Genomic DNA, 27,040 nt, shown 5'->3' with positions numbered 1-27,040 from the left:
GGCCAACAGTGGACTGGTAGCTGAGGTCCCGCCCCTCGGCCCTAGACTCCGCCTCTCCACCCTCTGCAGTCCCGGTCCCCGCCACGCGGCGACGCCCAAGAGGCCGCATGCGCAGTGCGCGCAAGAGCTGTGCCTTGCCCTTCTCCCAATGGCGGGCCGCGGTCCCCTTCCCGGCATCCTCCCAGGGGCAGGGAGCGCGTCATTTCCGGTGGGGAAGGCCTGCGGCCTCCGCCGCCATTTCGGGCGCTGCTGTGAGGCTGAGACCCGAGCCGGTCCGCTGGGCGGCGGGCGCCGGGGCTGGAGGGGCGCGCGCGGCTGCGGCGGCCCAGCGTGTAGGCGCGGAGGCGGCCATGGCGGGCAACTTCGACTCGGAGGAGCGGAGTAGCTGGTACTGGGGGCGGCTGAGTCGGCAGGAGGCGGTGGCGCTGTTGCAGGGCCAGCGGCACGGGGTGTTCCTGGTGCGGGACTCGAGCACCAGCCCCGGGGACTATGTGCTCAGCGTCTCCGAGAACTCGCGCGTCTCCCACTACATCATCAACAGCAGCGGCCCGCGCCCGCCGGTGCCACCGTCGCCCGCCCAGCCTCCGCCCGGTGAGGGACGGACGGGACGGGAGGCCCCGGGCGGGGGTGAGGGCCGCGTAACTCCCCAGCCTGGTCGGCTGCTCCTCGAGAGCTGACCCCCACGAGGGACGTAGGCAGAGGGCCGGAGTGACCGTGGCCGGGGGACAGCCAGCTGCCGGGGCTTGCTCCCACGGACGAGCGGGAGTGTGTGGGGGAGGAGGAGCCGCTGACCCAGGCCTCTGGGTGTGACTTGGGAGGACAGCCCAGGGGAAGGGGAACTGCTTCGGCCCCAGGGTGGGGCTAGCGCCCGAGCAGGGCCGAGCAACGTGGGGACAAAAGAGCTGAGGGGGATGTTGGCACTGCGGGGGCATCACTTGGCAGCGGTGCCCGGAATGAATCCGATAATCCTACAAGTGGCTTTTTAGGCTTGAAACATTTCCTGCAGTGTTGGAGAGCCGGGTTTGGCCATACTCCCCTGGTGGCCTTTGGTAGGAAGTCACCACATACTGGCCGGGAGGGATGGAGACACCCTCAGGAAACCGGTCAGCTTTTTCCTTTCTTGGGCATTTTTCCAAAATACTTTTACCGTCCTCTTCCCCCGCGGAGGACGAAGGTGGTGAGCTAAGTGCCTTGGTTATAAAAGAAAGGCCTCTGTGACCAGCCCAGAATAAGCTGATGACCGGCTGACTGTGTCCAAGAGATCTTAGCGTCCAGAGACTGTCCTCCACAATGAGAGGGTTCTAGTTTTCAAAGCGATTAGTGGAGGAAAGATTTTTTTTTCAGGAAATAATTCAGAAATAAGACAGTGAAGACAATCCCTTCCCTGAAAGTGAATGGAACTTCATTTTTTTCTTGGACCTCAACATTGTCAGTCTTGTACTCCAGGGCCTCTCCTTGTTCAGTAACTTTGAGGGCTGTGACCTGAGTCTTCCTAGATGTTGGGAACAGACCCTGCTGAGCTGATTCTCTGAGAATTTAAATTATCTGCACCGGATCTTCCTTGCCAAAGATTGAGATGTGACTCTCTTACCCATGCCATTGGAGTTGTTTGGGGAGTATTAAGGAGATTTAGACACTTAGTACTTGAGATTTGTGAGGTACAGAGTAATTCTGAGGTTGCTATTATCTGTGTAACAGCACCAAGAGTCAGCACCTTCTCACTGTTTCCAAGTTGAAGCAGTTTCGTCCTGACCAGCTGAGACGAGATCCAGGCCAATCTCTTGTGAATTAGGAGGCTCCCGAACCAGCCTTTGCAGACTTGCCCTTTTAGGAGAGTCCTAATTGAGATTTATTCACTCTGGCCAGAAATGGGGAAATGGGGTAGTCTCTTTGTTGTTAACACATACCAATTTTAAAAAGAGAGTGGGGATATTTTTTTTTAACTTTTTTTTCTTTTTTCTTTTTAATAAATTTATTTATTTGTTTGTTTGTTTATTTTTGGCTGTGTTGGGTCTTCGTAGCTGTGTGCGGGCTTTCTCTAGTTGCAGTGAGCAGGGGCTACTCTTCATTGCGGTGCATGGGCTTCTCATTGTGGTGGCTTCTCCTGTTGCGGAGCACCAGCTCTATGCGTGCGGGCTTCAGTAGTTGTGGCACGCGGGCTCAGTAGTTGTGTCTCACGGGTTCTAGAGTGCAGGCTCAGTAGTTGTGGCGCATGGGCTTAGCTGCTCTGCACCATGTGGGATCTTCCCGGACCAGGGGCTCAAACCCATGTCCCCTGCATTGGCAGGCGGATGCTTAACCACTGCGCCACCAGGGAAGTCCCAAGCGTAGGGATATTTAAGCCCACAAGTTATCTGAGGTCTTTCTCAGTCTGGTTGGTTTAATAGCATTATAACATGAGACGGGAATATTTTTGTATTTACCCTAAATCAAATATGTTCTACTTTTTACCACCTTCATGGTGCCTAGGGTTTTGCATTACTGTGCAGTGACATGATGGCAAACGGTCCCTGAAACTCAATTCTCAACATTTTGTTTGTGTATGTGTTTTGTTGGTTGCAGAATGTGGAAATAGCAGCAGGCAGTTTTATTTGAGCTTTCCCCACGTCTTGGTGTTAACGACTTTAATCTCAGCTCTTACCTTAATATTGAGCTCCACCTTTTCATAACAGATATGAGGTCAGATCCTTGGCCCAAGAGAGAAGGTGAGGATTGCTAAAGTTTGTGCATGGAGTGTGGAAAGTTCATGGGCATTGTGGTCATTTTTCTTTCTGCCATGTACCCTATTTTCCACATAGGGCAATTGATTCAGTTGCTGTCTTTATAAAAACTACTTAATCTTTGTTCTCCCCCTCCCCCATTCAGCTCTTATTCTTTTGAAACCGCACAGAAGAATTTCTTGAATTTTAGAAAGGCATATACAATATTAACAGCTAACATTTATTGACTGGTTAGTCTATGCCAGGCACTTTGCTGAATACTTTATGTGCCTTGTCTCATTTACTGTCTATAACAATCTAGTGAGGAAAGTATTATGATCTCCACTTATTAAAATATTTCCATTTTATAGATGAGGAAACTGAGAGAGATAAAGTAAATTGCCCAAAGTCACGCAGCTAGTAAATGACTGAGCCAGAATTTGAACCTAGGAATTGTGACCTGAGAGCTGACACTGTTACACTGTACTCCTTTCTGTCAAAGCCAATTTTCTTTTGAGATCCCACAGTGCACTTTGAGGACTCAACACTTTTTTTTTTTTTTTTTTTTTAATTTTTTTTTTTTTAATTTTTATTTATTTGTTCATTTATTTATGGCTTGTGTTGGGTCTTCGTTTCTGTGCGAGGGCTTTCTCTAGTTGCGGTGAGCGGGGGCCACTCTTCATTGCGGTGCGCGGGCCTCTCACTGTCGCGGCCTCTCTTGTTGCGGAGCACAGGCTCCAGACGCGCAGGCTCAGTAATTGTGGCTCACGGGCCTAGCTGCTCCGCGGCATGTGGGATCTTCCCAGACCAGGGCTCGAACCCGTGTCCCCTGCATTGGCAGGCAGATTCTCAACCACTGCGCCACCAGGGAAGCCCAGGACTCAACACTTTTGTCTCTGCCCTGGGTCCCAGGTTCTGTTTAAAGACCAAAAGGAAAGAATGACAAGAAGAAACTGGCTTTAGTGTTCAGAGAATACACATCTGCTATCTATAGTTGGTGACAGAGAGGCTTTTAATAACCTTATTTGGCAGATTGAATATGGAAAATGAGCTTTTTGTTTAGGATTATATAGTGTATTTTGTAGAGATAATGTAGAGGACGAATTTGTATGGAATGGCTTAGATACAGATTTTAGGGGCATAGGGACAAAATAGACCAGGTATTCTCAACCTTTTCCAGTGAAACTGTTTGGTGTTTTTTTGTTTTGTTTTTTTAAATATTTAATTAATTTATTTCTTTGGCTGCGCTGGGTCTTAGTTGCGGCATGCAGGATCTTTAGTTGTGGCATGTGGGATCTAACCTGACCAGGGATCGAACCCGGGCCCCCTGCATTGGGAGCGTGGAGTCTTAACCACTGGACCACCAGGAAGTCCCCACCAGTGAACCTGTTTTTAACTTAAGCGTTTAGCTCCCACAGGCTACCAGTGCTGCCATTGCCTGGAAGTGAGCTGACTGTGCCCCAGGGCCATAGGACAGGGCTTGGTCAAGTCTACTGGTCATACTCTGTCAGCTGTACCTCTTGGGAAGACTTTGCAATCATTGATGGATCCACTAGTTTTTTTCCTCTTGGAACATGAGGTTTTACTAGACCTTGTCCAGTAGACAATCAATAAAACTGAGTAAATACGAGTTGGGAAAGTAGTTATAAGCTTGTGCTCTGAAGCCTGGGTTTGAACCTTCCTTACCTGCTGCTTGCTACTCATATAGCTTTGGGCAGGTTCTTTAACTTCTCTCTGCCTCAGCTTCCTTATCTGTGAAAGAGGGGAAATAGTAATACTGACCTCATAGGGTTGTTTCGAGGATTCAATGAGTTTTAGTGTATTAAGAATGGAACTGGCATATAGTAAGTACTCAGTAAGCATTAGGTATATTAATCTATGTGGTTGAGAGGGAAGAGTTGAAGCAAGGTGGAAAACTGTTCTCAGCTTTGAAAGGCTCACAGCATGTCTGAAGGAGTAAGTGCTGGGTGGAGGGGGGTGGGGTGCATCAAGAAGCGTGAAAGAACCTTGGATCCAGTACATGGAAATAGGATGGCACCTGCCGTCACCTGCTCAACCCAGAGCTTCCCACCTGGTGCTCTAGTGGGTGAGTGGACCATAAAAACTTGCCTCGTTTTGGGGGTGGGGGTAGAAGCTAGGGTGATAACTGTTTGTACTGCCTCTTCAAGGTGGTGCTGGGCCAAGCCACTTCTGGAGATCCTAGCGGACTGCCCGTTATTTACTGCTGCCTTTTTGTACCTTCAGCATCTGTTTCATTTGTTTACCTCATCTTTGTAGTTCTCAAATCTGGTCCTCATGATTTGCTCTTTAATATCAGAGTACCCCTCCATTCATTGGTTCTGGAGAAGTTCTCCAGTGAGTTACTTAAAGGTTTTAGACCAAAAAAAAAAAAAAAAATCCTTGGTAAAAGGAGGTGGGTTTATTTATTGCAGAACTTCTCCAAGCCTTTACTATGCTCATGTGAAATTATGACTCTAAGAGAGGCAGGTATTGGATACTGGGTCTTTCAAACCAATTTGACCACGGAACTTTTTGAGAAGCATCTTGAGATTCTGTGGAAGCTTCTCTGGGAAACAGTGCAGCAGACTCTGGATTTGGGGATGAATTGAAAATTTCTAAAGGAATTCAGAGGTTTGGGGGTGTGTGTTAAACTGATTTGCTTTTTATTGGGCACCTATAATATACCAGCTACTTTCAGGAACTTGTATTAGTTAGGAATTAGGCCCCGTGAGAAGTTAAATAACAGCTAATATAGCTAGGAAATAGCAGAGACAGAATTCATCAAACCTAGTCAGTCTGAATCTGCAAAGTATACCATGCTGACATCCACCGTTTTTAGGAAGTTCTATTTGCTTAGGAAACCGTACATCTTGATACGTCTTCAGTATACTTTCTTTTTTTTTTTTAACATTTTTATTGGCGTGTGATTGCTTTACATTGTTGTGTTAGTTGCTGCTGTATTACAAAGTGAATCAGCTATATGTATACATACATCCCCATATCCCCTCCTTCTTGCGTCTCCCTCCCTCCCACCCTCCCTATCCCACCCCTCTAGGTGGTCACAAGGCACCGAACTGATCTCCCTGTGCTATGCGGCTGCTTCCCATTAACTATCTACTTTACGTTTGATAGTGTATATATGTCCGTGCCACTCTCTCACTTTATCCCAGCTTACCCTTCCCCCTCCCCATATCCTCAAGTCCGTTCTCTAGTAGGTCTGTGTCTTCATTCCCTTCTTGCCCCTAGGTTCTTCATGACCTTTTTTTTTTTTTTTTTTTTCAGTATACTTTCTCAAATGGAAGTCAGTGGCCTTGTTAGCCCTTTGTATTGGACAGGTAGTGAGAGTGCTTAAGCAGCCTCTATAAATAGCATAGGCAGAGGAGAAAGAGGGAATGAGAATTAAAGAGGAAAGGAAAGAAGAGGAAGTGCTGTGAGACTGAGAGGCTGATGATGGAGCCACTGTGGTGGTGCCCATGCCAGAAGTGGCCTGGCCTGTTTAGCCCACAGAGCTCTTGGGTGTTCTTCATAAAACCTCCGGAGAGTGGTCTTGTAAAAACTGATGTAACTTGAGGGCTGAAATGCTTAGAAGTAATGAGTTGAGCATGTACAACTCTTTTGGTTAAAAGATACTTCTGACTGCATTGATTTTGATTTCTGATTGTGTTCATAACTGCACATTCAGAATCCAGCACAGGTTTAATGTAGAACAAGTCAGTGAGGTTTTCCAAGTCCCAGCTATGAGAACTCTGTTGTTCTGTTCTCTAGACTGACTGACTGTATCTCCTTCCTTTCCCGCCCTTCTGTTTCCTGCCTTTGGCTGTTTGTGGTTGGAAGGAGATGAACTAGGGAAAAGGAACCAGAACGCATAGCTGTGGTGAGGTTTGGGCTTATCTGGGACTTATGTATGTTCTGTTCCCCCTCCTTCTCTTCTTCTGGATCAGCAAAGCTTGATTGCCCCATATATCTAACTCTAACTGCTGCAGCAGTACACCAAAACAGGTATTCCTCTATGGAATAATTATAGTGTCGTTAGAATAGGAAAAGAGGGAATTCCCTGGCAGTCCAGTGGTTAGGACTCCATGCTTTCATTGTCCTGGGCCTGGGTTTGATCCCTGGTTGGGGAACCAAGATCCCATAAGCCGCTTGGCATGGCCAAAAAAAAAAAAAAGAAATATATATATATACTTTTTTTAAAAAAAGGAAAGGTAAAGAATTTATAGGTAAATTTTCACTTGGTGTTTTCCTTGTGTTTTTGTGTCTGTTGGAATTGTCAAGCAAAAGTCAAACAAAAAAAAATAGTGGGCCCAGTTCACATCATGAAGCATTTGAGCAAGAAATGAATTGAACCAACTTGCTACCTTTCTGGCAGATGAACTGACAGTTTTTGTTTTCAGAATTCTCACACTGATCTTTTTTTTTTTTTTTTAAAGAAATTCACGTTCTTTTATTTATTTATTTATTTATTTATGACTGTGTTGGGTCTTCGTTTCTGTGCGAGGGCTTTCTCTAGTTGTGGCAAGTGGGGACCACTCTTCATCGCGGTGCGCGGGCCTCTCACCATCGCGGCCTCTCTTGTTGCGGAGCACAGGCTCCAGACGCGCAGGCTCAGTAATTGTGGCTCACGGGCCCAGTTGCTCCGTGGCATGTGGGATCTTCCCAGACCAGGGCTCGAACCCGTGTCCCCTGCACTGGCAGGCAGATTCTCAACCACTGCGCCACCAGGGAAGCCCACACTGATCTTTTTAAGGGACTTGGCTTAGCGGTCTTATTTGTTCTTCTAAACCCTATCCCACCCCCCCACCCCCCAAAAAACAAAACAAAACACATTTCACTTGGGATAGTACAGTAATTGGAGAAACTATAACAATGGATGAAAGGGAGTAGTTGCCATCTTAGAATGAAAAGAGTACCTTAGAAGCGTTCAGGGGACTTCCCTGACGGTCCAGTGGTTAGGACTCGGTGCTTTCACAGCTGGGGGCCTGGGTTCGATGCCTGGTGTGATCCCTGGTCGGGGAACTAAGACCCCCAAGCCACACAGTGTGGCCAAAAAAAAAAAAAACTGTTCAGGAACAGAAAGAGCTGCTCTTTTATTGTGATTTTGTTGTATCTTAGAACATGATTTGTTGTTGCCACTGTTTTTTGTAAGAGCATGTCTCCAGTTGGAAGTGAAAGCCAGGGGAAAAAAATAATGTCTTCCTGAGACATGCTGCTACACTCCTTGCTTACCAACCACACTGTGTATGCTTGAATCCCCAGCTACGCTGTGAGTTTCTCAAAGCTGGGAACAGATTTTGATTTAACTTTTCCTCACTTCAGAGCTATGTTCATTAAGAATAATATCTAACATGGGACTTCCCTGGTGGTCCAGTGGGTAAGACTCCATGCCCCCAATGCAGGGGGCCTGGGTTTGATCCCCGGTTGGGGAACTAGATCCCACATGCTGCAACTAAGATCCCGCGTGCCGCAACTAAGACTCAGTGCAGCCAAAATAAGTAAGTAATTAAATAAATAAGTAAATAAAAATATTTAAAAAAAGAATAATATCTAACACTTAATAAGCACGTACAGTCTGCCAACCACTGTCCCAAAAGGGTGACTAGTGAAAACCATATTAGCTGTTGTACCTTGGAATGTAGTTGGGTAAACTCTAGCAAGGGAGCTTTTCTTCCCAGGTGTCATCAGGACCATTTTCTAAGCCGGGGTGTTCTGCTGGTGTGAAGGTTCTCCCTACCACTTTGCCCTGGAGGCTTTCTTGACCAGGCAGTGCTAAGTAGGTCTTCTTGGAGCTCACACTGACCCTGTCCTTAACATAGTTCCGCAGACCTGAAAGTTCACTATAGCCTAGTGGTGATAGGTGAGATAGCCATGCATCTCGTTTACCAGACTTGAATAGGAATAATTGCCCATCAGTGATCCGCTTTAGTGAAGAGAAGCTCCGGAATATAGCACCACCATGCTCTGGTATGGTCATAACCAAAATCATCTCTCCAGTCCTGTACTTGGAACTATTGGGGTTGCATTATGCTGGTGTCTGATGAGTGTTTGCCATAGATGGACAATCCTGGGTTTGGGCATGTTATTTCAACATCTTGAGTTGGAGAGACAGCCAACATTATTGAATGTGGGCTATTAACTTGTTTTAGTTTACAGCCATGAATTCCACAGATGGACTTTTGCAATATAAGAAATGTACATCTGTCCTCTCAATTGTGTCTTGATCTTTCTTTCATTTGGGTGAAAAGAGAAGGCACTCATCAGTACTCATTCTGTATTGAGGACTTCTGATTAACTTCCAAAGTTTATCTCTTCACCTGTCTCCAGTAGAGAATTTTAAATGTACTTTTTCTGATCTTTCTGGAAGAAGTGTTTTCTTCTAACATTGAACGAAATAATTTGGTCTCATTTTTTTAGAGTGGCGAAGTGATTTAGACAGCTGGGCTACCACAATGTTCCTGTTTCACAGCATTAATAGCAAAGGGTTTTAGATGGGTGGGCTAGTCTTAATAGGAGTGGGGAGGGTAGATTGGCTGTTTCCCTTAACAAAGGAATCGAACAAGTAACTTTCACAAAAGAAGAACAAATAGTCAATAAACAAGAAAAACATCAAACAAAGATATTTAAGAAGAGATATCCCTGCTGTTTGGCAAGGATATGGGGGAAATGGGAACTCAAAAACTACTGGTGGGAGTGTAAAACTATACAAACTTTTTGGAGGACAGTTTGGCAACATAAACCTTAATGTTTTTTTTTTTTTTTAAACCTGTTTATTTATTTATTTATTTATTTTGGCTGCGTTGGGTCTTTGCTGCTGTGCTGAGGCAGGCTTTCTCTAGTTGCGGCGAGCGGGGGCTACTCTTCGTTGTGGTGTGCGGGCTTCTCATTGCGGTGGCTTCTCTTGTTGCAGAGCATGGGCTCTAGGCGCACGGGCTTCAGTAGGTGCGGGCTGTGGGCTCAGTAGTTGTGGCGCGTGGGCTTAGTTGCTCCGTGGCATGTGGGATATTCCCGGACCAGGGCTCGAACCCGTGTCCCCTGCGTTGGCAGGCGGATTCTTAACCACTGTGCCACCAGGGAAGTCCAACCTTAATGTTCTTAATTTTTTTTTTTTTTTCTTTTTGATGTGGACCAGTTTTAAAGTCTTTATTGAATTTGTTACAGTATTGCTTCTGTTTTATGTTTTGGTTTTTTGGCCACGAGGCATGTGGGATCTTAGCTCCACGACCTGGGATCGAACCCGAAACCCCTGCATTGGAAGGTGAAGTCTCAACCACTGGATCGCCAGGGAAGTCCCTAAACCTTAATGTTCTTACCCTTTGATCCAGCAATTGCATTTCAAGGAGTTTATCATAAGGCAGTAATAAAAATGTTCATTAGTAGACCAGAACAAAAACACTCATAACAGCATTGTTTGCAATAGTGAAAAGTTGGGAATATTTTATAGCCATTAAAAGTCATATTCTTGAAGAATATGGGGAAATTTTTATTATATAAATATTATATAATAGAATATTATATAAAGTAAAACATTTTTATTTTACAGTAGGAAAAGGGGTAAGGTATAAAATGATAGTAATCTAGTTATAAAAATGTATTTATGACGTGTGTGTGTATATATACCTATATAAAAAACCTGGGAGGTTGTAACTCAGTGGATTATAAGAGTGTCCTGTGGCAGGGTTAAGGCTGATTAAAAAATAAACTCCAGGGGCTTCCCTGGTGGCGCAGTGGTTGAGAGTCTGCCTGCCAATGCAGGGGACACGGGTTCGAGCCCTGGTCTGGGAAGATCCCACATGCCGCGGAGCAACTAGGCCCGTGAGCCACAATTACTGAGCTGCGCGTCTGGAGCCTGTGCTCCGCAACAAGAGAGGCCGCGACAGTGAGAGGCCCGCGCACCGCGATGAAGAGTGGACCCCGCTCGCCACAACTGGAGAAAGCCCTCGCACAGAAACGAAGACCCAACACAGCCATAAATAAATAAATAATAGGGAAAAAAAAACAAAAAAAAAACCTCCATGAAAAACAGTGTTCTATAGAGCTGTGCATTCCTTTATCAGGAAACCAGATAGTAAAGAATCCAATTAAGATATTGATATTTTGGGTGCTTAGCAGAGTGCAAGTTAAAGGTTTGTATTCCTCATTAGAAACTTTGTTTCTTATTTGAAGCAAAATACATTCATTTATTATCCTTCAATTCTAGAATCTCAGGATAGGGAGGGAATGCAGTTTAAAGTATGCCCTGTGTCAAAGGCCTCACACATCTTTCTGTCATGTGAATTTTAAGCATTCCTAATATGTCCTTCCTCTTGGACCCTTAGTGTGTCATTAGTTTGAGGATTTTAACACTTCTTTATTTTCCTGAGCATCCTTGTTTACCTTTTTTCAAGACCTGTTTGTTTCTAAGGGAACAGTCCAGTTTCCATGTTTTATTTAAGTGAAGATCTTATGAGTTGATTTTCAAGCAGTTAGCTTCTTAGTTTTTCTTTTTAGTTGTCAGAAGTGAGATTGAGGTCATTAATTGTAGATTAAAAAGATAGTCTAAAACTTTTTCTTATTAGGAATTGTACATTCTAGGTGTGAAGATACCAATGTATGATCCTGGTGTAGATACCAAGCTCTCCCCACCTCTTCCTGGGATAGCTGCTGGGACTTATGAAAAAGGAGAGCTTGCTACATTTCCTGAGGTTGAAAAGAAGATTGTAACACAGCCTTGAACCGTTTGTACCCTGTAAATGGAATAGCGACAGAACACTTGGGGAGACTGAACAAGAAGTCTCCATGTTGCTCTGTCTTTGATCCAGTATGAGAGCACGTCGTGACTGGCGCGGTTGGTCTATCGTAGCCTACGGACTCTGCTGCAGGTGGTGATAGGCATCTTTCTTCCCAGGGAATGTTTGAGCTACAAAGTACGATTTTTAGTTTACTATTAGGAGAAGCAGTTATTTATTCTAGACAGGTTTTTTGTTTGTTTGTTTCTTTCTTTCTTTCTGATTAAATATTGACTAAATGTGTTTGGGAAATGCTTAAAATCTACATTGCGTCTCCAGTATAATGTATCTTTAAATAATACCCTGCTCTGTTTTTTTCCAGGGGTGAGCCCCTCCAGACTCCGAATAGGAGATCAAGAATTTGATTCATTGCCTGCTTTACTGGAATTCTACAAAATACACTATTTGGACACTACAACATTGATAGAACCAGTTTCCAGATCCAGGCAGGGTAGTGGAGTGATTCTCAGGCAGGAGGAGGCAGAGTATGTACGAGCCCTCTTTGACTTTAATGGGAATGATGAAGAAGATCTTCCCTTTAAGAAAGGAGACATCCTGAGAATCCGGGATAAGCCTGAAGAGCAGTGGTGGAATGCGGAGGACAGCGAAGGCAAGAGGGGGATGATTCCAGTCCCTTACGTCGAGAAGTATAGACCTGCCTCCGCCTCAGTATCGGCTCTGATTGGAGGTAACCAGGAGGGTTCCCACCCACAGCCACTGGGTGGGCCGGAGCCCGGGCCCTATGCCCAACCCAGCGTCAACACTCCGCTCCCTAACCTCCAGAATGGGCCCATTTATGCCAGGGTAATCCAGAAGCGAGTCCCTAATGCCTACGACAAGACAGCCTTGGCTTTGGAGGTACATAATGTGCAAAATGTAGAAAGAAGAGATCTGCTACAGGGTCTCCCTTTCAGACCTCTTAGAGCTTTGTAGGAATGCTGAATACAAGCAACAGCATTGTGATGTTGTTATAGATGTCGAATGGTACTTTACCATTAAGTACTGGTTTTGGCATTTAATGTTGGGTTTTCTCTTTTTTATAGAAAACCTATTTTGGAATGAGCTTAAAACTGTATAACTGAATGTTCTGATTGATCTACTAAACCATACTTTGGCTACTTTAATAACACTACCTGAATTCACAGGAATTAACCTAAAATATTTTTTCTCATCTTCTATGTTCTAATCTGTTTCTTTCTTTCTGTTTATCATTATCTAAAACAAGGTGGGCTCACACAGATTTGAGTACAATAAGTGGTCTCTATCAAAATACTTAAACTAATTTTCTTATAAAAATATAATGTTTTTACTTTAGGGGGTATGGGGTTTCTTACCATTGATTGATTGTATTCATCAAGTAATTCAGGAGGAACAGTAAAGTGTATAGATATGAAGAGATACATACCCAAAAGTATTAATTCCCAGGAGCAGCAGGTTTACTTGGTCTTTGTTGTTTAATGCATTTTATAGACATGAAGCCAGTTCCTCCTGAGGAATGAAGTTTTGCCTTTTACGGGTGAATAGTTATCCTTGGTAGCCCATCTCCTCTCGCCAACCATTGCATTGTATTTATTCCTGTCTTTAGCACTCACAGCTTTGTCCCTTATCTCCTCTCTTTCTCCTTCCCTCCCTCCCTTCTTTTCTTCTTCCTTTCTGAGTTATGCAGAGCTAGTGGTTCAGCATAAAAGCTAGTGTAGAAGTAGCATGCTTTCCCATCTTTCAGAGCCTTTCAGATATGGTAACTTGAATGTAAGTAGCTAAATTTCATAAGCACAGGCTGAAGTTATGTGAGCACAAGTTAGCCGAGAAGGTGCAAAAGTATATTCTTGTAAACTGAAATCTCTAAATTTTGTTTCCTTTGGGTCATGTTTATACACTGAGGCGTGGGAGCATTAGCCTGTACAGTGAGCTGGAATTTATTTGAAGTAGTCTCTGATGTTACTGGATTTGAAATTTTTCTTTTATATTCTGAATAATGGGTGCAAAAGAAGGTTAGTTAGGTCTTACAGGTTTGACTGAAAAATGTGTGTTTTTAAGAGATCATGTTGTGACTTAAAAGAATTGTGTCCTGGTTTTGATGAGGAATGAAATGTATGTTGTCTAGGTCACACCACTTTTTCCCACTTAGAGTTTGGAGGATAAGGAAAGCAAGTTTCTAGCCTCATGTTTTCATTCAAGTTCAGATGATGGCAACAACCAACATGGTGCTGTGCACATGACAGTTGTGACTCCTGACATTTATTGCAGACTCTGTTAGCACTGGGCTGGAGTGTGAAAATAGCATTCTTGGAACAAGCCAGCTGACACCCAGGAGAGAATAGTTATCACATTAATTTTGCTTCCATTTGCAATTCCTTTCTCAAAGAGAATTGTTTTGTTTTGTTTTGTTTTGTTTTGTCTTTTGGCTGCACTGTGTGGCTTGCGGGATCTTAGTTCCTCGACCAGGGATTGAACCCGGGCCCACTGCAATGAAAGCGCCAAGGCCTAACCACTGGACCACGAGGGAATTACCAGAATTGTTTTTTGTTTTTTTAATACATTTATTTATTTATTTTTTGGCTGCGTTGGGTTTTCGTTGCTGCACGCGGGCTTTCTCTAGTTGCGGCGGGCGGGGGCGACTCTTTGTTGCGGTGCGTGGGCTTCTCATTGTGTTGGCTTCTCTTGTTGCGGAGCACAGGCTCTAGGCGTGTGGGCTTCAGTAGTTGTGGCACGTGGGCTCAGTAGTTGTGGCATGCGGGCTGTAGAGCTCAGGCTCAGTAGTTGTGGCGCATGGGCTTAGTCGCTCTGCGACATGTGGGATCTTCCCGGACCAGGGATCGAACCTGTGTCCCCTGCATTGGCAGGTGGATTCTTAACCACTACTCCACCAGAGAAGTCCCACCAGAATTGTTTTTAATGATGCCTGCCTTGATTAGAGGCTTTAGTACTCAAAGATGGTTGAGCTGTTCTGCTACTGTGAAACCTAAATCTTGCGAAATAAAAACTAAAGTGGAAGACTAGTTTATGATTTCAGTAAGTTTTTTTTTTTGATTGGATATTAGTTTTGAGCCACATGTGTTGATTGATGAAGATAGCTTCTTTCAAGTTAGAACAAATACCCCCAAATAATAGCTTTAAAACACTGTATGTACTTAAAAAACATGATGTTAGTTTAGCATCATAGAAATCTGGAGCTGGAAAAGACCTTAGATATCCTTATTCGTTGTATGAAAAAAACTTATGTTGAGACAAATCGAATGGGTTGTTTAAACTAGTTGGAGGTGGAGATATGAGGAACCCAGATCTACGTTGGTGCCTTTTCAACCATACCCAGATTCAATCTGCGATTCTTTTTGTTTTAGAACAGTGATGCTGCCCTCCTCAGTGTACGTTTCGTGTGGTGTCACTGACAGCATATCCTCAGTTGTATTCTCTATGCAGGGAGGCAGTTTTCCTTTCCCATCTCTGGTTTTTCATAGGAACTGATGCCTCATCCCTATTGAGATGAGGCTAGGAGGTAAGATTAGGAGACTCTGGCTTTCTGACTGTAGCATTCTGATAAGAAAAACATTCATTGCTATATTTGACCCACTATAAATTTAGATCTGTAGGGGCTTCCCTGGTGGCGCAGTGGTTGAGAATCTGCCTGTCAATGCAGGGGACACGGGTTCCAGCCCTGGTCTGGGAGGATCCCACATGCCGCGGAGCAACTAAGCCTGTGAGCCACAGCTACTGAGCCTGCGCGTCTGGAGCGCGTGCTCCGCAACAAGAGAGGCCACGACAGTGAGAGGCCCGCGCACCGCGATGAAGAGTGGCCCCCGCTCGCCGCAACTGGAGAAAGCCCTCGCACAGAAACGAAGACCCAACGCAGCCAAAAATAAATAAATTAATTAATTTAAAAAAAATTTAGATCTGTAGATGAGCTAGGCACGTTTTAGTGGAGTATTACAGTTAACTTGAAATTGATAAATTAGAATCATTGCATTTTAGAATTGGGCAGAACCCTAGACATAATAGGGTTCAGACTGCTCCACAGTGCCCTAACATTTCCCAGGAGGTAGCTGAGGATGCAAGGTTCTGGGTTCCCTCTCTTGCTTTAATCAAAGCAACTCTGTTTTTCACTGTGTTATATATCAGGCTCTCTCTAAGATTTTTTAAGTACAGAGGGTTTCTGTACTTAAAATAATAAATTAAAAAAATTGTTCAAGATCCACCTGTCCTCATCTTACAGATGGATGTTTCCTGCATGGTATATTTGCTGTGAACGGAGCCCTCCAGTAGAATATAAGTTAATGCCTATTTCCTCTTTTCCTACCCATCAGATTTCTCTAGTAGGAATGAAGCCTGTTGGAAAGAAGGGATTAATTCTAGCTAACAACCAAAGTAGGGGTATTCCTCTGCCCACTGTAATTCTGGGGGAATATAACTGAACCAGGAAGACACCATCTGTTCCATCCATAGCTTCTAATGAAGACAGATTTTAAACAAATGTAGATATGCTGAGTGTTTTGAAGGAGAAACACTGGAAGTAACACTAGAACAGTGCAGAGGCACCTTTTATTTTTTTGATCTTAGATTTGATCTAAGATTTTTTTTTTTTTAAGAAATGGAAGTTTATTTTTTTTTAATTTTTTTCTGGCTGCGTTGGGTCTTTGTTGCTGCTTATGGGCTTTCTCTAGTTGTGGCGAGCAGGGCTACTCTTCATTATGGTGCACGGGCTTCTCATTGCAGTGGCTTCTCTTGTTGCAGAGCCGGGGCTCTAGGTGCGTGGGCTTCAGTAGTTGCGGCCCACGGGCTCAGTAGTTGAAGCAGTGGGCTCTAGAGCGCAGGCTCAGTAGTTGTGGCTCACGGGCTTAGTTGCTTCGCTGCTGATCTAAGATTTTGATTTGATTGGTTTTTGTTTCATGCTTATGGCTCCATGGGAACTTGAATAGTGAATTTATCTTGTAAATTGCAGGTGTTAAAATTTATTTTATGCCTCTGTAGACTGTCCAGAATAATCACATTATCTTTTTTCTTTTTTTTAATATTTATTTATTTTTTGGCTGCATTGGGTCTTAGTTGTGGCACGCAAGATCTTCGTTGAGGTGTGCGGGCTTTTCTCTAGTTGTGGCGTGTGGGCTCCAGAGTGCGTGGGCTCTGTAGTTACGGCACTTAGGCTGTCTAGTTGTGGTGCTCGGGCTTAATTGCCCTGTGGCATGTGGGATCTTAGTTCTCCGACCAGGGATCTAACTGGCGTCTCCTGCATTGCAAGACGGATTCTTAACCACTGGACCAACAAGGAAGTCCCTCACATTATCTTTTTAAATAAATTTATTTATTTATTTATTTTTGGCTGCATTGGGTCTTCCTTGCTGCATGTGGGCTTTCTCTGGTTGCAGTGAGCGGGGGCTACTCTTCATTGTGGTGTGCAGGCTTCTCCTTGCGGTGGCTTCTGGCACGTGGGCTCAGTAGTTGTGGCTCGTGGGCTCTAGAGCGCAGGCTCAGTAGTTGTGGCGCACGGGCTTAGTTGCTCCACGGCATGTGGGATCTTCCCGGACCAGGGATCGAACCCTGTCCCCTGCATCGGCAGGCAGATTCTCAACCACTGCGCCACCAGGGAAACCCCCCTGACATTATCTTTATTTTTATTTATTTATTTTAAAAATTTATTTATTTGTTTATTTATGGCTGCATTGGGTCCTCATTGCGGTGCACGGGCTTCTCATTGTGGTGGCTTCTCTTGTTGTGGAGCACGGGCTCCAGGCACGGAGGCTTCAGTAGCTGTGGCATGTGGGCTCAGTAGTTGTGGCTCACGGGCTCTAGAGCGCAGGCTCAGTAGTTGTGGCGCACAGGCTTAGTTGCTCCACGGCATGTGGGATCTTCCCGGACCAAGGCTTGAACCCGTGTCCCCTGCATTGGCAGGCGGATTCTTAACCACTGCACCTCCAGGGAAGCCCCCCCATTATCTTTAAATGTACTAATCATGTAACTTCCATTTTCTGGCATCTTGCCTTTGGTAGATAAGACTTATGAGTAACCAAGGAGCTTCTCAGGTGGACTTAGGCATGGACCAGTCCTTCAGGACACAGATAAGGGAAGGTGTAAAGTGCTTTGGGTCCCTGATTATATGCAGCAGTGACTACATCAACTCTACATCTCCCCATGTGGAACTCTGTGAAGCCTAAGTTATTTAGGCCTTTTGACCTATGTATGGAAAAGTGGAGTGAAGACCTTAATTTTCCCTGTGATCCAAAGAGAAAAAATGAGATTAGAAAGTATAAGAACCTGAGTGACAAGTCTTGGCTGTGTTCAGTTTGTCTTTTTCTGGAATTGTAGCTGTAGATTTCTATATTGTTCATTGAGACAGGTGTCTACTTTCCCTCTCCTTCCATCCTTTTTGGACTTCTTCATTTCAAATGACAGTATCTCAGTGGGAAGAGAGTTTGGAAGTAAACTAATCCAGCTTCTTGGACATTGAAGGCAGGCCCTCTGGTATCCTTAGAGATAAATTAAAATAATTTTTTAAATTAAAGTATAGTTGATGTACCATATCATGTAAGTTATAGGTGTACAACATAGTGATTCACAATTTTTAAAGGTTATACTCCATTTATAGTTATTAGAAAATATTGGCTATGTTCCCTGTGTTGTAAATATATCCTTGTAGCTTATTTTAGTTTTTGATAGTTTATTTTTGTTTTTTGTTTGTTTGTTGTTTTTTTGGGTTTTTTTGGCCACGCCGCACGGCATGTGGGATCTTAGCTCCCCGACCAGGGATTGAACCCGCACCCACTGCAGTGGAAATGCAGAGTACCAACCCCTGGACCGCCGGGGAAGTCCCCCTTGTAGCTTGTTTTGTACATAATGGTTTGTACCTTCTTAATCCCGTATCCCTATCTCTCTGCCCTTCCGCCCCCAGATGATTTTTAAACATGTATTTGAATTATCTCTACTTTTGGGGAGCTCTCTATCATCCACAACAGTGTAGTCTAGAGGTTCCAGACTTTCTTGGATCATAGAACCCATAGTGTTTCAGTAGTATTTTACAATGTTCCAGGCCAAATGAAATACTTAACAGTTCCATTTATTAAGTCAGTAGGTTCAAACAGCTCAAATATTTATATCTTAATAACTAAGTACCCACTTGAAAAAAATAATAAAAATAATTGGAAGAAAATAATATTTTTGTTTTTATAAAATAACTTCAGTTATTTAACTAATGAGATGTGTACACCTCAGTTTCTCAAACCTTGGGATCATATGGAACATTGCCACCTTCATTTCCTGTTCTACACTTATTTTCATGAGGTACTTGATTTTTATCACAGCAACTGCCAAAACCCAGCTTTACAAAGATATGACATCTTTGAAAGGGATGTAGTATAATCTGATGTCAAAATTTTTAACTGCCTCGAGCTGGTAGTTCACATGGCATAACAGATGTCAAGTATTGATGTGTTTCCCTCAAAAATTTAAAATACTTGGTGGCACCCCTCTGAATTTGCTGCAGTGCCTCTGACACTGTACAGTTTGGGAACCTCAGGTCTAGTTCACTGGACTAGTTCTTAGAAAATTCTTTATGTTGAGCTAAAATGTACCTGCTCTATGTGGTCATCTCCCCACCTCTCACCAAGGGGATGGGGAGCTTAGTTGCAGTCATTATCAGTTGTTGAACTATAGAAAATCTTTTCTGACTTGGACTAGAATCAGGGTAAGACCTATCTTCACCACACCTATCACCAAAAGTGTGGTGCTTTTGCTCTACACCAGGAAGCCTACCTACCAGTTAAATCTCAAAGACCTGCAACTTTCCACCAATATGAGCCATGCCCGTTTCAGTCCATCTCTGAGGCAAGTGAATCATTAAGGCTGAATTGTCGTCACTTGGTCTTCACTGATTTGAAAGATTTTAGATGGGCCGTAAATATCACCTATTCCTTAGATCAGGGGTCTGCAGACTTTTTCTGTAAAGGACTTTATAGGCCATCTGGCCTCTGTCACTTTGCCATTGTAGCTAGAAAGCAGTCGTAGAAAAACAACAAATGAGCTTGCTGTGTTCCAATAAAACTATTTACAGAGGGGGCAGCAAGCTGGTTGTGGCTTATGGGCCATAGTTTGCTGACCCCTGTCTTAGATTGCTGTAGTTTTCTTACCTTTTTTTCCTCCTTCTGTCAAATCTTGGAATATTTACTAAATGTGTTCTTGGTGTGTTTGGATATATTTGAAAACAAGGTCCCTGTACTCCATCTCTGTACTTGGTTTCCCTGGTTTTATTTATATGAAGTTATGTGTGTTTCCTGCCCTGAGCTCACTGGAATCATGCAGCAAATCTGGATCAAAGGAACGTTGGCAACCGTTGATGCCTTTCATGTTAGAAGGCAAACTAGAAAAGCAGTCACCTGGGGTTACACCAGCTGACTAGGTCACACAGCTCCCTGATGTCTCCTGTTTAATGCCATTTGGGCTCCAATTTCTTTCTCATTATCACTGGAACTTACTGGTGAAGGTGAACTGGGTAATCTTTTGCTCCTAGATCAATTCTTTTTTTTTTTGGCTCGTAGATCAATTCTAGGTTTGAATAATCTGTACCAAGATCATGATTGACTTTGGGAACTACACAGAGCTAGGGAAGAAACCAGTGTGTTCCTCAAGTTCGCTGGGAGTGAAGAAACTGAAGTAACCACATTCAGTCCTCTTTACAGATGGTGCCATAATTTACTTGCACTCTCGCTCCTGAGGATGTGGTATATGGTTGAGAGGCTAGGAACTGACTGGACACTAAAATAGTACCTTGGTGGTGAAAGAATCATCACTCTCTCTCCTTTACAAGGTGTTAGTGAGGTCTGCCTCATAAAAGGAAAGGTTAACTGCTTCATAGTGCTTTAGGTCCTTTATAAGTTCTTTCTTTTTCATTAGTATGTAGATGAGGATTTTTTTTCCATCTATAACTTGAATTTTGAAATCAGTAGTGTTAGAACTACAGTTATTACTGCACTCACTGATTAGTACATTCTTTTGTGTCTTAAAATTGTAACATTTCTGGGGCAAGTATTCAGTTTTGCTTTCTTTGTCTTTGAAGTAGTACACCAAGCTTCAAACCTATATGCATCCCCTGGTCTGGCCTTGGGGAATTCTGCTTCAGAGTGTTGTTGCTTAACGGGAAGAGGAGCACAATTTATGGTGTCATTTCTGACTTGGAGAAAGAACTGGACTTAGTGGAGCACCATGTTCCTAGACTGCCGCGTCCCCTCCTGCACTCAGCCCCAGGCTCGACAGCTACCCTTCCTTCCACCCTGTTGGAGCTCGAGGGCCTCATGTGTTCTAAAGGATAGTCATGTTGCCTTTGGGACTTGTCTGTTCTTGACCCCAAGAGTCCCCATGTGCTTTGAATATTTTGGAAGAAAGAACCCATAGGGTATTATACATAGGGTATTTAATCTTTTTTTTTTTTTTTTTTTTTTTTAAATTTTTATTTATTTATTTATTTTTGGCTGTGTTGGGTCTTCGTTTCTGTGCGAGGGCTTTCTCTAGTTGCGGCAAGCGGGGGCCACTCTTCATCGCGGTGCGCGGGCCTCTCACTATCGCGGCCTCTCTTGCTACGGAGCACAGGCTCCAGACGCGCAGGCTCAGTAGTTGTGGCGCACGGGCTTCGTTGCTCCGCGGCATGTGGGATCTTCCCAGACCAGGGCTCGAACCCGTGTCCCCCTGCATTGGCAGGCAGATTCTCAACCACTGCGCCACCAGGGAAGCCCCTAGGGTATTTAATCTTAATAAGGTCTTCCTCAAAGTATTTGTACTTCAAGGCCGCTTTGGGCAGGTCAGTTAGCCTATTAACCACTTACAACTTTCTTCTTTTATCCATTTAAAAATCAGAATCGTTTCAGAGTCATGACACAGCTTTTTTTTCCCCACCCTGTGGTGGTTGGACTTCTCTGCCAAGAACCTAAGCAACTGTAAAAAAAGATTTTGGATTCTAGAAGATGGAGTGCTTTTCCTGAGCCCTTCTCTGTAGGGTAGAACCAAGAGAGTGTATACATCAGAGATGTTGTATGATGTCAGACTCTGATGTTGTCCAGGGGACTAATTTGCACTTCATTCATCCCCCCAGTAACATCTTGCCGTATGGGAGCCCCGACTCATTTCTCCCTTCGAACTCTGAAGGAAGAAAGGCCTGAGGGCAGATCAGCAGGTTTTGCCCTGTTTGTGGAGAAGCTAGTGTGGTTTTGTGGTACTGATTAACAGCAAGGGGGTGGGTGGTCCACATTTCTACCTACCTGTCACTTAGAGCTCTTTGGGATGTGATTTGAGACAACACTTTGAATGCTTAAGAATAATGGCAATCTTACAGTATAAGAGAGGTGTTTAAACCTAGATTTTGGTATCAGGTAGAATGGTGGGCTTAAGGATGTATCCTGAAGAACCATCTTTTACAAAACTCCTAGAAAAGCTGGATAAAACATAACAAACATTCTTTTCTTTTCACTTTTTTATTTAGATATGAAATCATTTGGTAAAACGTACCAATCCTAAGTATATAAGTATATAGCTCAGTGAGTTTACATGTATATATACCTATGTGACAACCACCCAGATGGAAGTATAGAACATTTCCAGCACTCCAGAATGTTCCCTCATGTCCCTTGGGTGTGTTTTTAATATCACTAAAATGATGGATTCAGATATGACAGCTGGGATGTCATTAAACCAGCTTCTTGAAAGAAACTGGCCCCTTCATCCCCATCTGGAGGGGAATCTGACATGAGTGGCAATTTAGATTTTTGACATGAGCAAACACATCCCCTCAAATGTTTTTTTCTTTCTTAAGGCCAGGGACTTGTGTTATTCTGGGTCCAGCTACCTGAATAGCACTTTAGTATGACATGAGTGTTTTAACAGATAGTACAAATAAATAACAAAAACGGTGGTGGGAGTGCTGCACTTGATATAATTTACTGTATCATAGCAAGGGGCTAGCAGCACACGGGTATTTATTCCGGTAACATGTGTTGTGTGTGTGTATGTGTGAAGAGTGGGGAGTCACAGATAGTTGACAGTTCAGAAACAAGGAAAATTCACTAAGGAATAGTCACATTATGGAGTTTATGTAGAGGCTAACTTCTTGCAACACTGCAAGAATTTTATTTTATTATTATTTTTTTCATATTCTTCCCCTCGCACTTTTTTTTTAAATTTATTTGGCTGCATTGGGTCTCAGTTGCGGCACTCAGGTTCTTTCGTTGCGGCACGCGGGGTTTTAATTGCGGCGTGGGGGCTTCTCTCTAGTTGTGGCCTGTGGGCTCAGTAGTTGTGGCGCGCGGGCTTAGTTGCCCTGTGGCATATGGAATCTTAGTTCCCCAATCAGCGATCGAACCCGCATCCCTTGCACTGGAAGGCAGATTCTTAACCACTGGACCACCAGGGAAGTCCCAAGGATTTTAAAAAGAAGAGAACAAGTGAGATAGTCTGAGAACTAGAATTGGGGATATAGGAAGAAATCTTTTAGATTGTTTTTACTACCGAGGAAATTTTCACTTGATGTTCTGGGCTTCCTCTCTTCAAAGACTGTTTGAAAATTTTTGCTTGTCATAGTTGGCCTGCTCAGATGTCAGGAACTGAATTGGAAGATTGCTGGGAATAAACAGAACCCTGGTGCTAGCAGCCTATAGGAACTGGATCTGTTTGGAAAGATGTACATGCAATATCATTTTTCCCTCTCCTCCCCTTACACCATTAGACTTCACTATCAACAAATCAAGCTGCTGCTTTTTCTCACACTTGTGTCTTATCCCTTGCCTCTCTAATATCCGATGGTTTCTGTCTTCCTTTTGTCAGCATCCTATGACCCCCACAACCACTTTAGACCTCTACGGTTTTCAGATAATTCTTTAGGAAATTGTAGACTGGCCAGTAGGCAGCCTGTTTCCTCTGTGAGTGAGATCAAGCTGGTTTTAGAGAAGGCCCCGGCCTAGACTTGGGTTGGCTTTGGCCAGTAGTTGGCCTGCATTCTTAGGGAAGGAACCCCCAGGGCTGTGGGAGCATAATTTGAATGTTCTTGGTATAGCAGAAAGAACATAAATGGGCTTGGGAGCCAGGTACTTCTGGCCTCAAATCTCAGCCCTGTCATTGGCTTTGTGACCTCAGGTATAATATGTAATTGCTCTGAACCTCAGTTTCTCGTATGTAAAATGAAAACAATTCCTGTCTTATAGGGGTATAATGATTATTAGAAAATAATTTATGTAAAATGCTCTCTATAGTACTTTATGAAAGTTAAATATATAGTAGTTATTAATTTAATAAAACCAAATGAACAGTAATGTTTAGAAAGAACTTGCCTGCTCAAAACTCCGATGTTCATAATTAAAGGATAGTCATAAAGTTCTTTAGTCCAGTGACATTTGGGGACTTATCTCACCATTGTTAAATACTTTGCTACAGGATGAATCCATTCATCAGACTCACCTTGTCTTAAGATTCATAATAAGATAGAGGTATATCCTAGATTGTCAAAAATATCTGATGTTGCAACAGGAAGCTTTTTGTAACAGCAAAAACGTGATGTCCCCTTATTGTTAATGAACAAGTACCAAGTGGCATTGAGGGAGCGACAAGGTCTGTCAGTACATGGTGGGGTGGGAGTGAGGGGACTGGCAGGCAGTGGCCTGCCAAGTAAAACTTGCTGAAGAAGGTGGGGTCTTTCAGGGAGCTGATGGAATTTGGAGTCTTGGCCTGTACCTGCTGAAGTGGGAAAAGCTTTGCCTTGGTAGGAAGGTGATGGGAACACTTCATTTTCTGGGACCAAATGAAGTATGCTTCCCATGATTGCCTTCTGCTCTACAAGCAGCAGCAGGCCAGGATATGTGTACGAGAGTGGGCTGGGGGATTGTGCTGCTATATGCCAGCGATGGGAGGGCAGTGTGGGTCAGGCAGGAAGCTAAGAGTAGTGGGTACAAAGATAAGGAATACTAGATCATTCTAGGTAGGGTTGCTCCTCCAGAGACACTTGAGATTTCTAATCATGTTTTAAGATCCCTTCTATCTTCTGTACTCTGTGTTTTTCTGCACTGCTAAAATCACTTCTTCCTCCTGCCTGCATTAACCACAAGTAATTGGTCTGGTGGCTGGGACTTGGGAGGCAGCGAATAGCCATTTCTGTGATATCAGCCCTAGAGCAATCACGTGGGCAGGGTATGGCTAACCAGGAATGGAGTTTTTCAGCTTGCATTCATAACTGGAAATAAAGTGTTGTCCTTATTCTCCTCCTGCAGGTCGGTGAGCTGGTAAAGGTTACGAAGATTAATGTGAGTGGTCAGTGGGAAGGGGAGTGTAATGGCAAACGAGGTCACTTCCCATTCACACATGTCCGTCTGCTGGATCAACAGAATCCTGATGAGGACTTCAGCTGAGTATAGCTCAACAAACAGTTTTGCTCACAGATGGGAACAATCTTTTTTTTTTTTTCCAATTGCCATCTATACAATTTTCTTACAGACGTCAAAGCAGTCTAGTTTATATAAGCATTCTGTTACCTGTGATCTCTTTTAGACTGAACTACTCCATCCCTAGTCTTATTTACCATATTCAGGGTACGAAACTGGAGGGCTAGTGTGTTAACTTTTGAATTGGCAATTCTAGATGGTAGCAGCGTTGCCTGAGTGTATCTGAAGGGATAGGTATCTTGCCTTTTTTCTTTCAGGCAATATAAATCAACCTGTGGAAAACTGATGGACAGGAGAGAAGTGTTGCACACTGCTTACCCTGATTTATTCAATGGTTTTATTTTCATTCTGAAATCATGCTATCAAATGGCAATAGACTGTTCCCTTCCACCCCCATGAAGTAATCATGCACCGTGTGATAGTACCCAGTGGGATTGCGTTTTCATTTATACAACATGACCATTGTATGACTCATTCTGACAGTTCAAATCCTGAGAATTCTGAGGACACTACAAGAGGCATTTGTCTTCCTTCCCAGTCAGTGCTTCATACTTTTTCTTGGGATTCTTTCAAGCCTTGTAATTCTTTTTCCCCAAACCTACAAATAGGTTGATTCTCAAGATAAGTGTTATTTTCATTCCAGATGATAAGCAGGATGTGCAGAGCACTTTATTCAGTGCATAGCTTTAAGCCAGTATTGGATTCACTGCATGGACAGCCAAACTCCCAGCTCTCTGCCATCCCTCAAGGGGTCATAGTAGGTTCACATTGCTACCACAGCTAAATAGACTCCTGGCTAATGGGATCCAGCAGGGCCATTCTCCTGAGTGCCAGTATCCTATCAGGGGACTCTGGAATTCGTCGCTTGTGTGTAGAGTGGAAGGACCAATCACTTAGAATATTCCATAGATGGTTGGGGGGCCAAATTCTGCCCTTTGCTTTATGTACAACTTGTATAAAAGTCAAGTTAAAATTACATGAGTTTGGGGATAGGGTTAGTGGTTTGAAAAACATTTGAACCAATCATGAATTACTTATGTATTATTAATTTCATATGACCAGAATAGTGCTTGAAGTACATTACGTTATAAACTGCCTTCATTTGGGGCTCTTTTTCTTTGTGTTCAAGTTTAGTTTACAAACCCTTTTAAGTATGGAATGGTTTATATGGGGTCAGGTGCTCCAAAGAATTGACTTTTAAGACCAGAAATGATCTAGGCTATATAGACTACAGTATGAAACTTTCAAAGTTAGTTCCCAGTCTAGAGGCACTTACTGGTCTGTGGTGTGATATGACCAATAGAAACACCTTGTTTTTTGCTTTGGGCCTCATTTTAGAAAAGTAATGTAGCTTTCTAATTGTTTTGCATAGGTTAAGATTAATTTGCGTTCATTGAACATATGCCAAATCATGGTATCCCAGTGACTAGCACAATGCCTGGACAGTTGGTGTACAGATACTTGTGTGAGTGAATGAGGGTTGTGCAGAAGCTCATTATATGGCACAGGGAAGCCAGCTGGCACAGGATTACATACATTACCACAAGCAAACTAATGAGTTGACGCTAATTTAATATATTTTTACCTCACACTAAGGTAATGCTTGATAAGGACCTTAATACTCGACTTTTAAAATGTTAGCACAGTGCTATGCACATAGTGGGTGCTCAATAATGTTGAATGGACAGATTTGCAATACTAGACTTAATTCCATCTGACTACTCTGTTAAATTTTCAGTTAGAGCATAGATACTGTAAAATCCAAATACACATTAAATCTTGGTTTCCTAAAAGTATGACATTTAAAATATTTGTAGAAAAGCTTTGTCACAACTGATTTGAATGTTTGTATTTTCTTTTGCTTCAATTTTGATATTGGCTTGTAATGTCTCTCTTCATCATATGTAATATTGGTGGAACATGCAACTCTACCCAAATCATAAGAATTTCTCAATGATCGGTTGTCCAAAGCCATTACATGAACTGTTGGATTAGATTTGGCTGGGTGTGGCGGTTGTTGGACCTTAAGAAATCAAAGGACTTCTTAAAAGTATCTTCCAAAAGCAAATGCTAGAATCCTATTTAAGTGCATATGTACATTATCATAGAGCAAAATAAACTGAAATTGGCTGCTATATTTTATATAATAATTTCTGCAAAAGCCCGTTTTTTGGATACT

General features: G+C 43.3%; 1 protein-coding gene across 2 annotated transcripts; it reads left to right on the top strand.

The window, feature by feature from the left end:
* Nucleotides 1-216: 216 nt before the first annotated feature.
* CRK (CRK proto-oncogene, adaptor protein) lies at nt 217-26,996 on the top strand. 2 transcript variants are annotated; one of them, XM_059908071.1, is made up of 3 exons: nt 217-591; nt 11,784-12,319; nt 24,691-26,996. In XM_059908071.1, exons 1-3 carry the CDS (start codon nt 351-353, stop codon nt 24,826-24,828), a joined length of 915 nt encoding a protein of 304 aa, XP_059764054.1. In that variant the 5' UTR covers nt 217-350; the 3' UTR covers nt 24,829-26,996. The 2 variants fall into 2 exon arrangements, with proteins under 2 accessions (XP_059764054.1, XP_059764055.1); XM_059908072.1 differs by having other exon boundaries at nt 11,784-12,149; nt 24,691-24,783.
* The last annotated feature ends 44 nt before the right edge of the window (nt 26,997-27,040 follow it).

Source organism: Balaenoptera ricei, chromosome 20 (assembly GCF_028023285.1).
Source record: "Balaenoptera ricei isolate mBalRic1 chromosome 20, mBalRic1.hap2, whole genome shotgun sequence".
NCBI lineage: Eukaryota > Metazoa > Chordata > Mammalia > Artiodactyla > Balaenopteridae > Balaenoptera > Balaenoptera ricei.
Note: the sequence above shows the minus strand (reverse complement) of the source record. Positions and strands in the feature narration are given on the sequence as shown.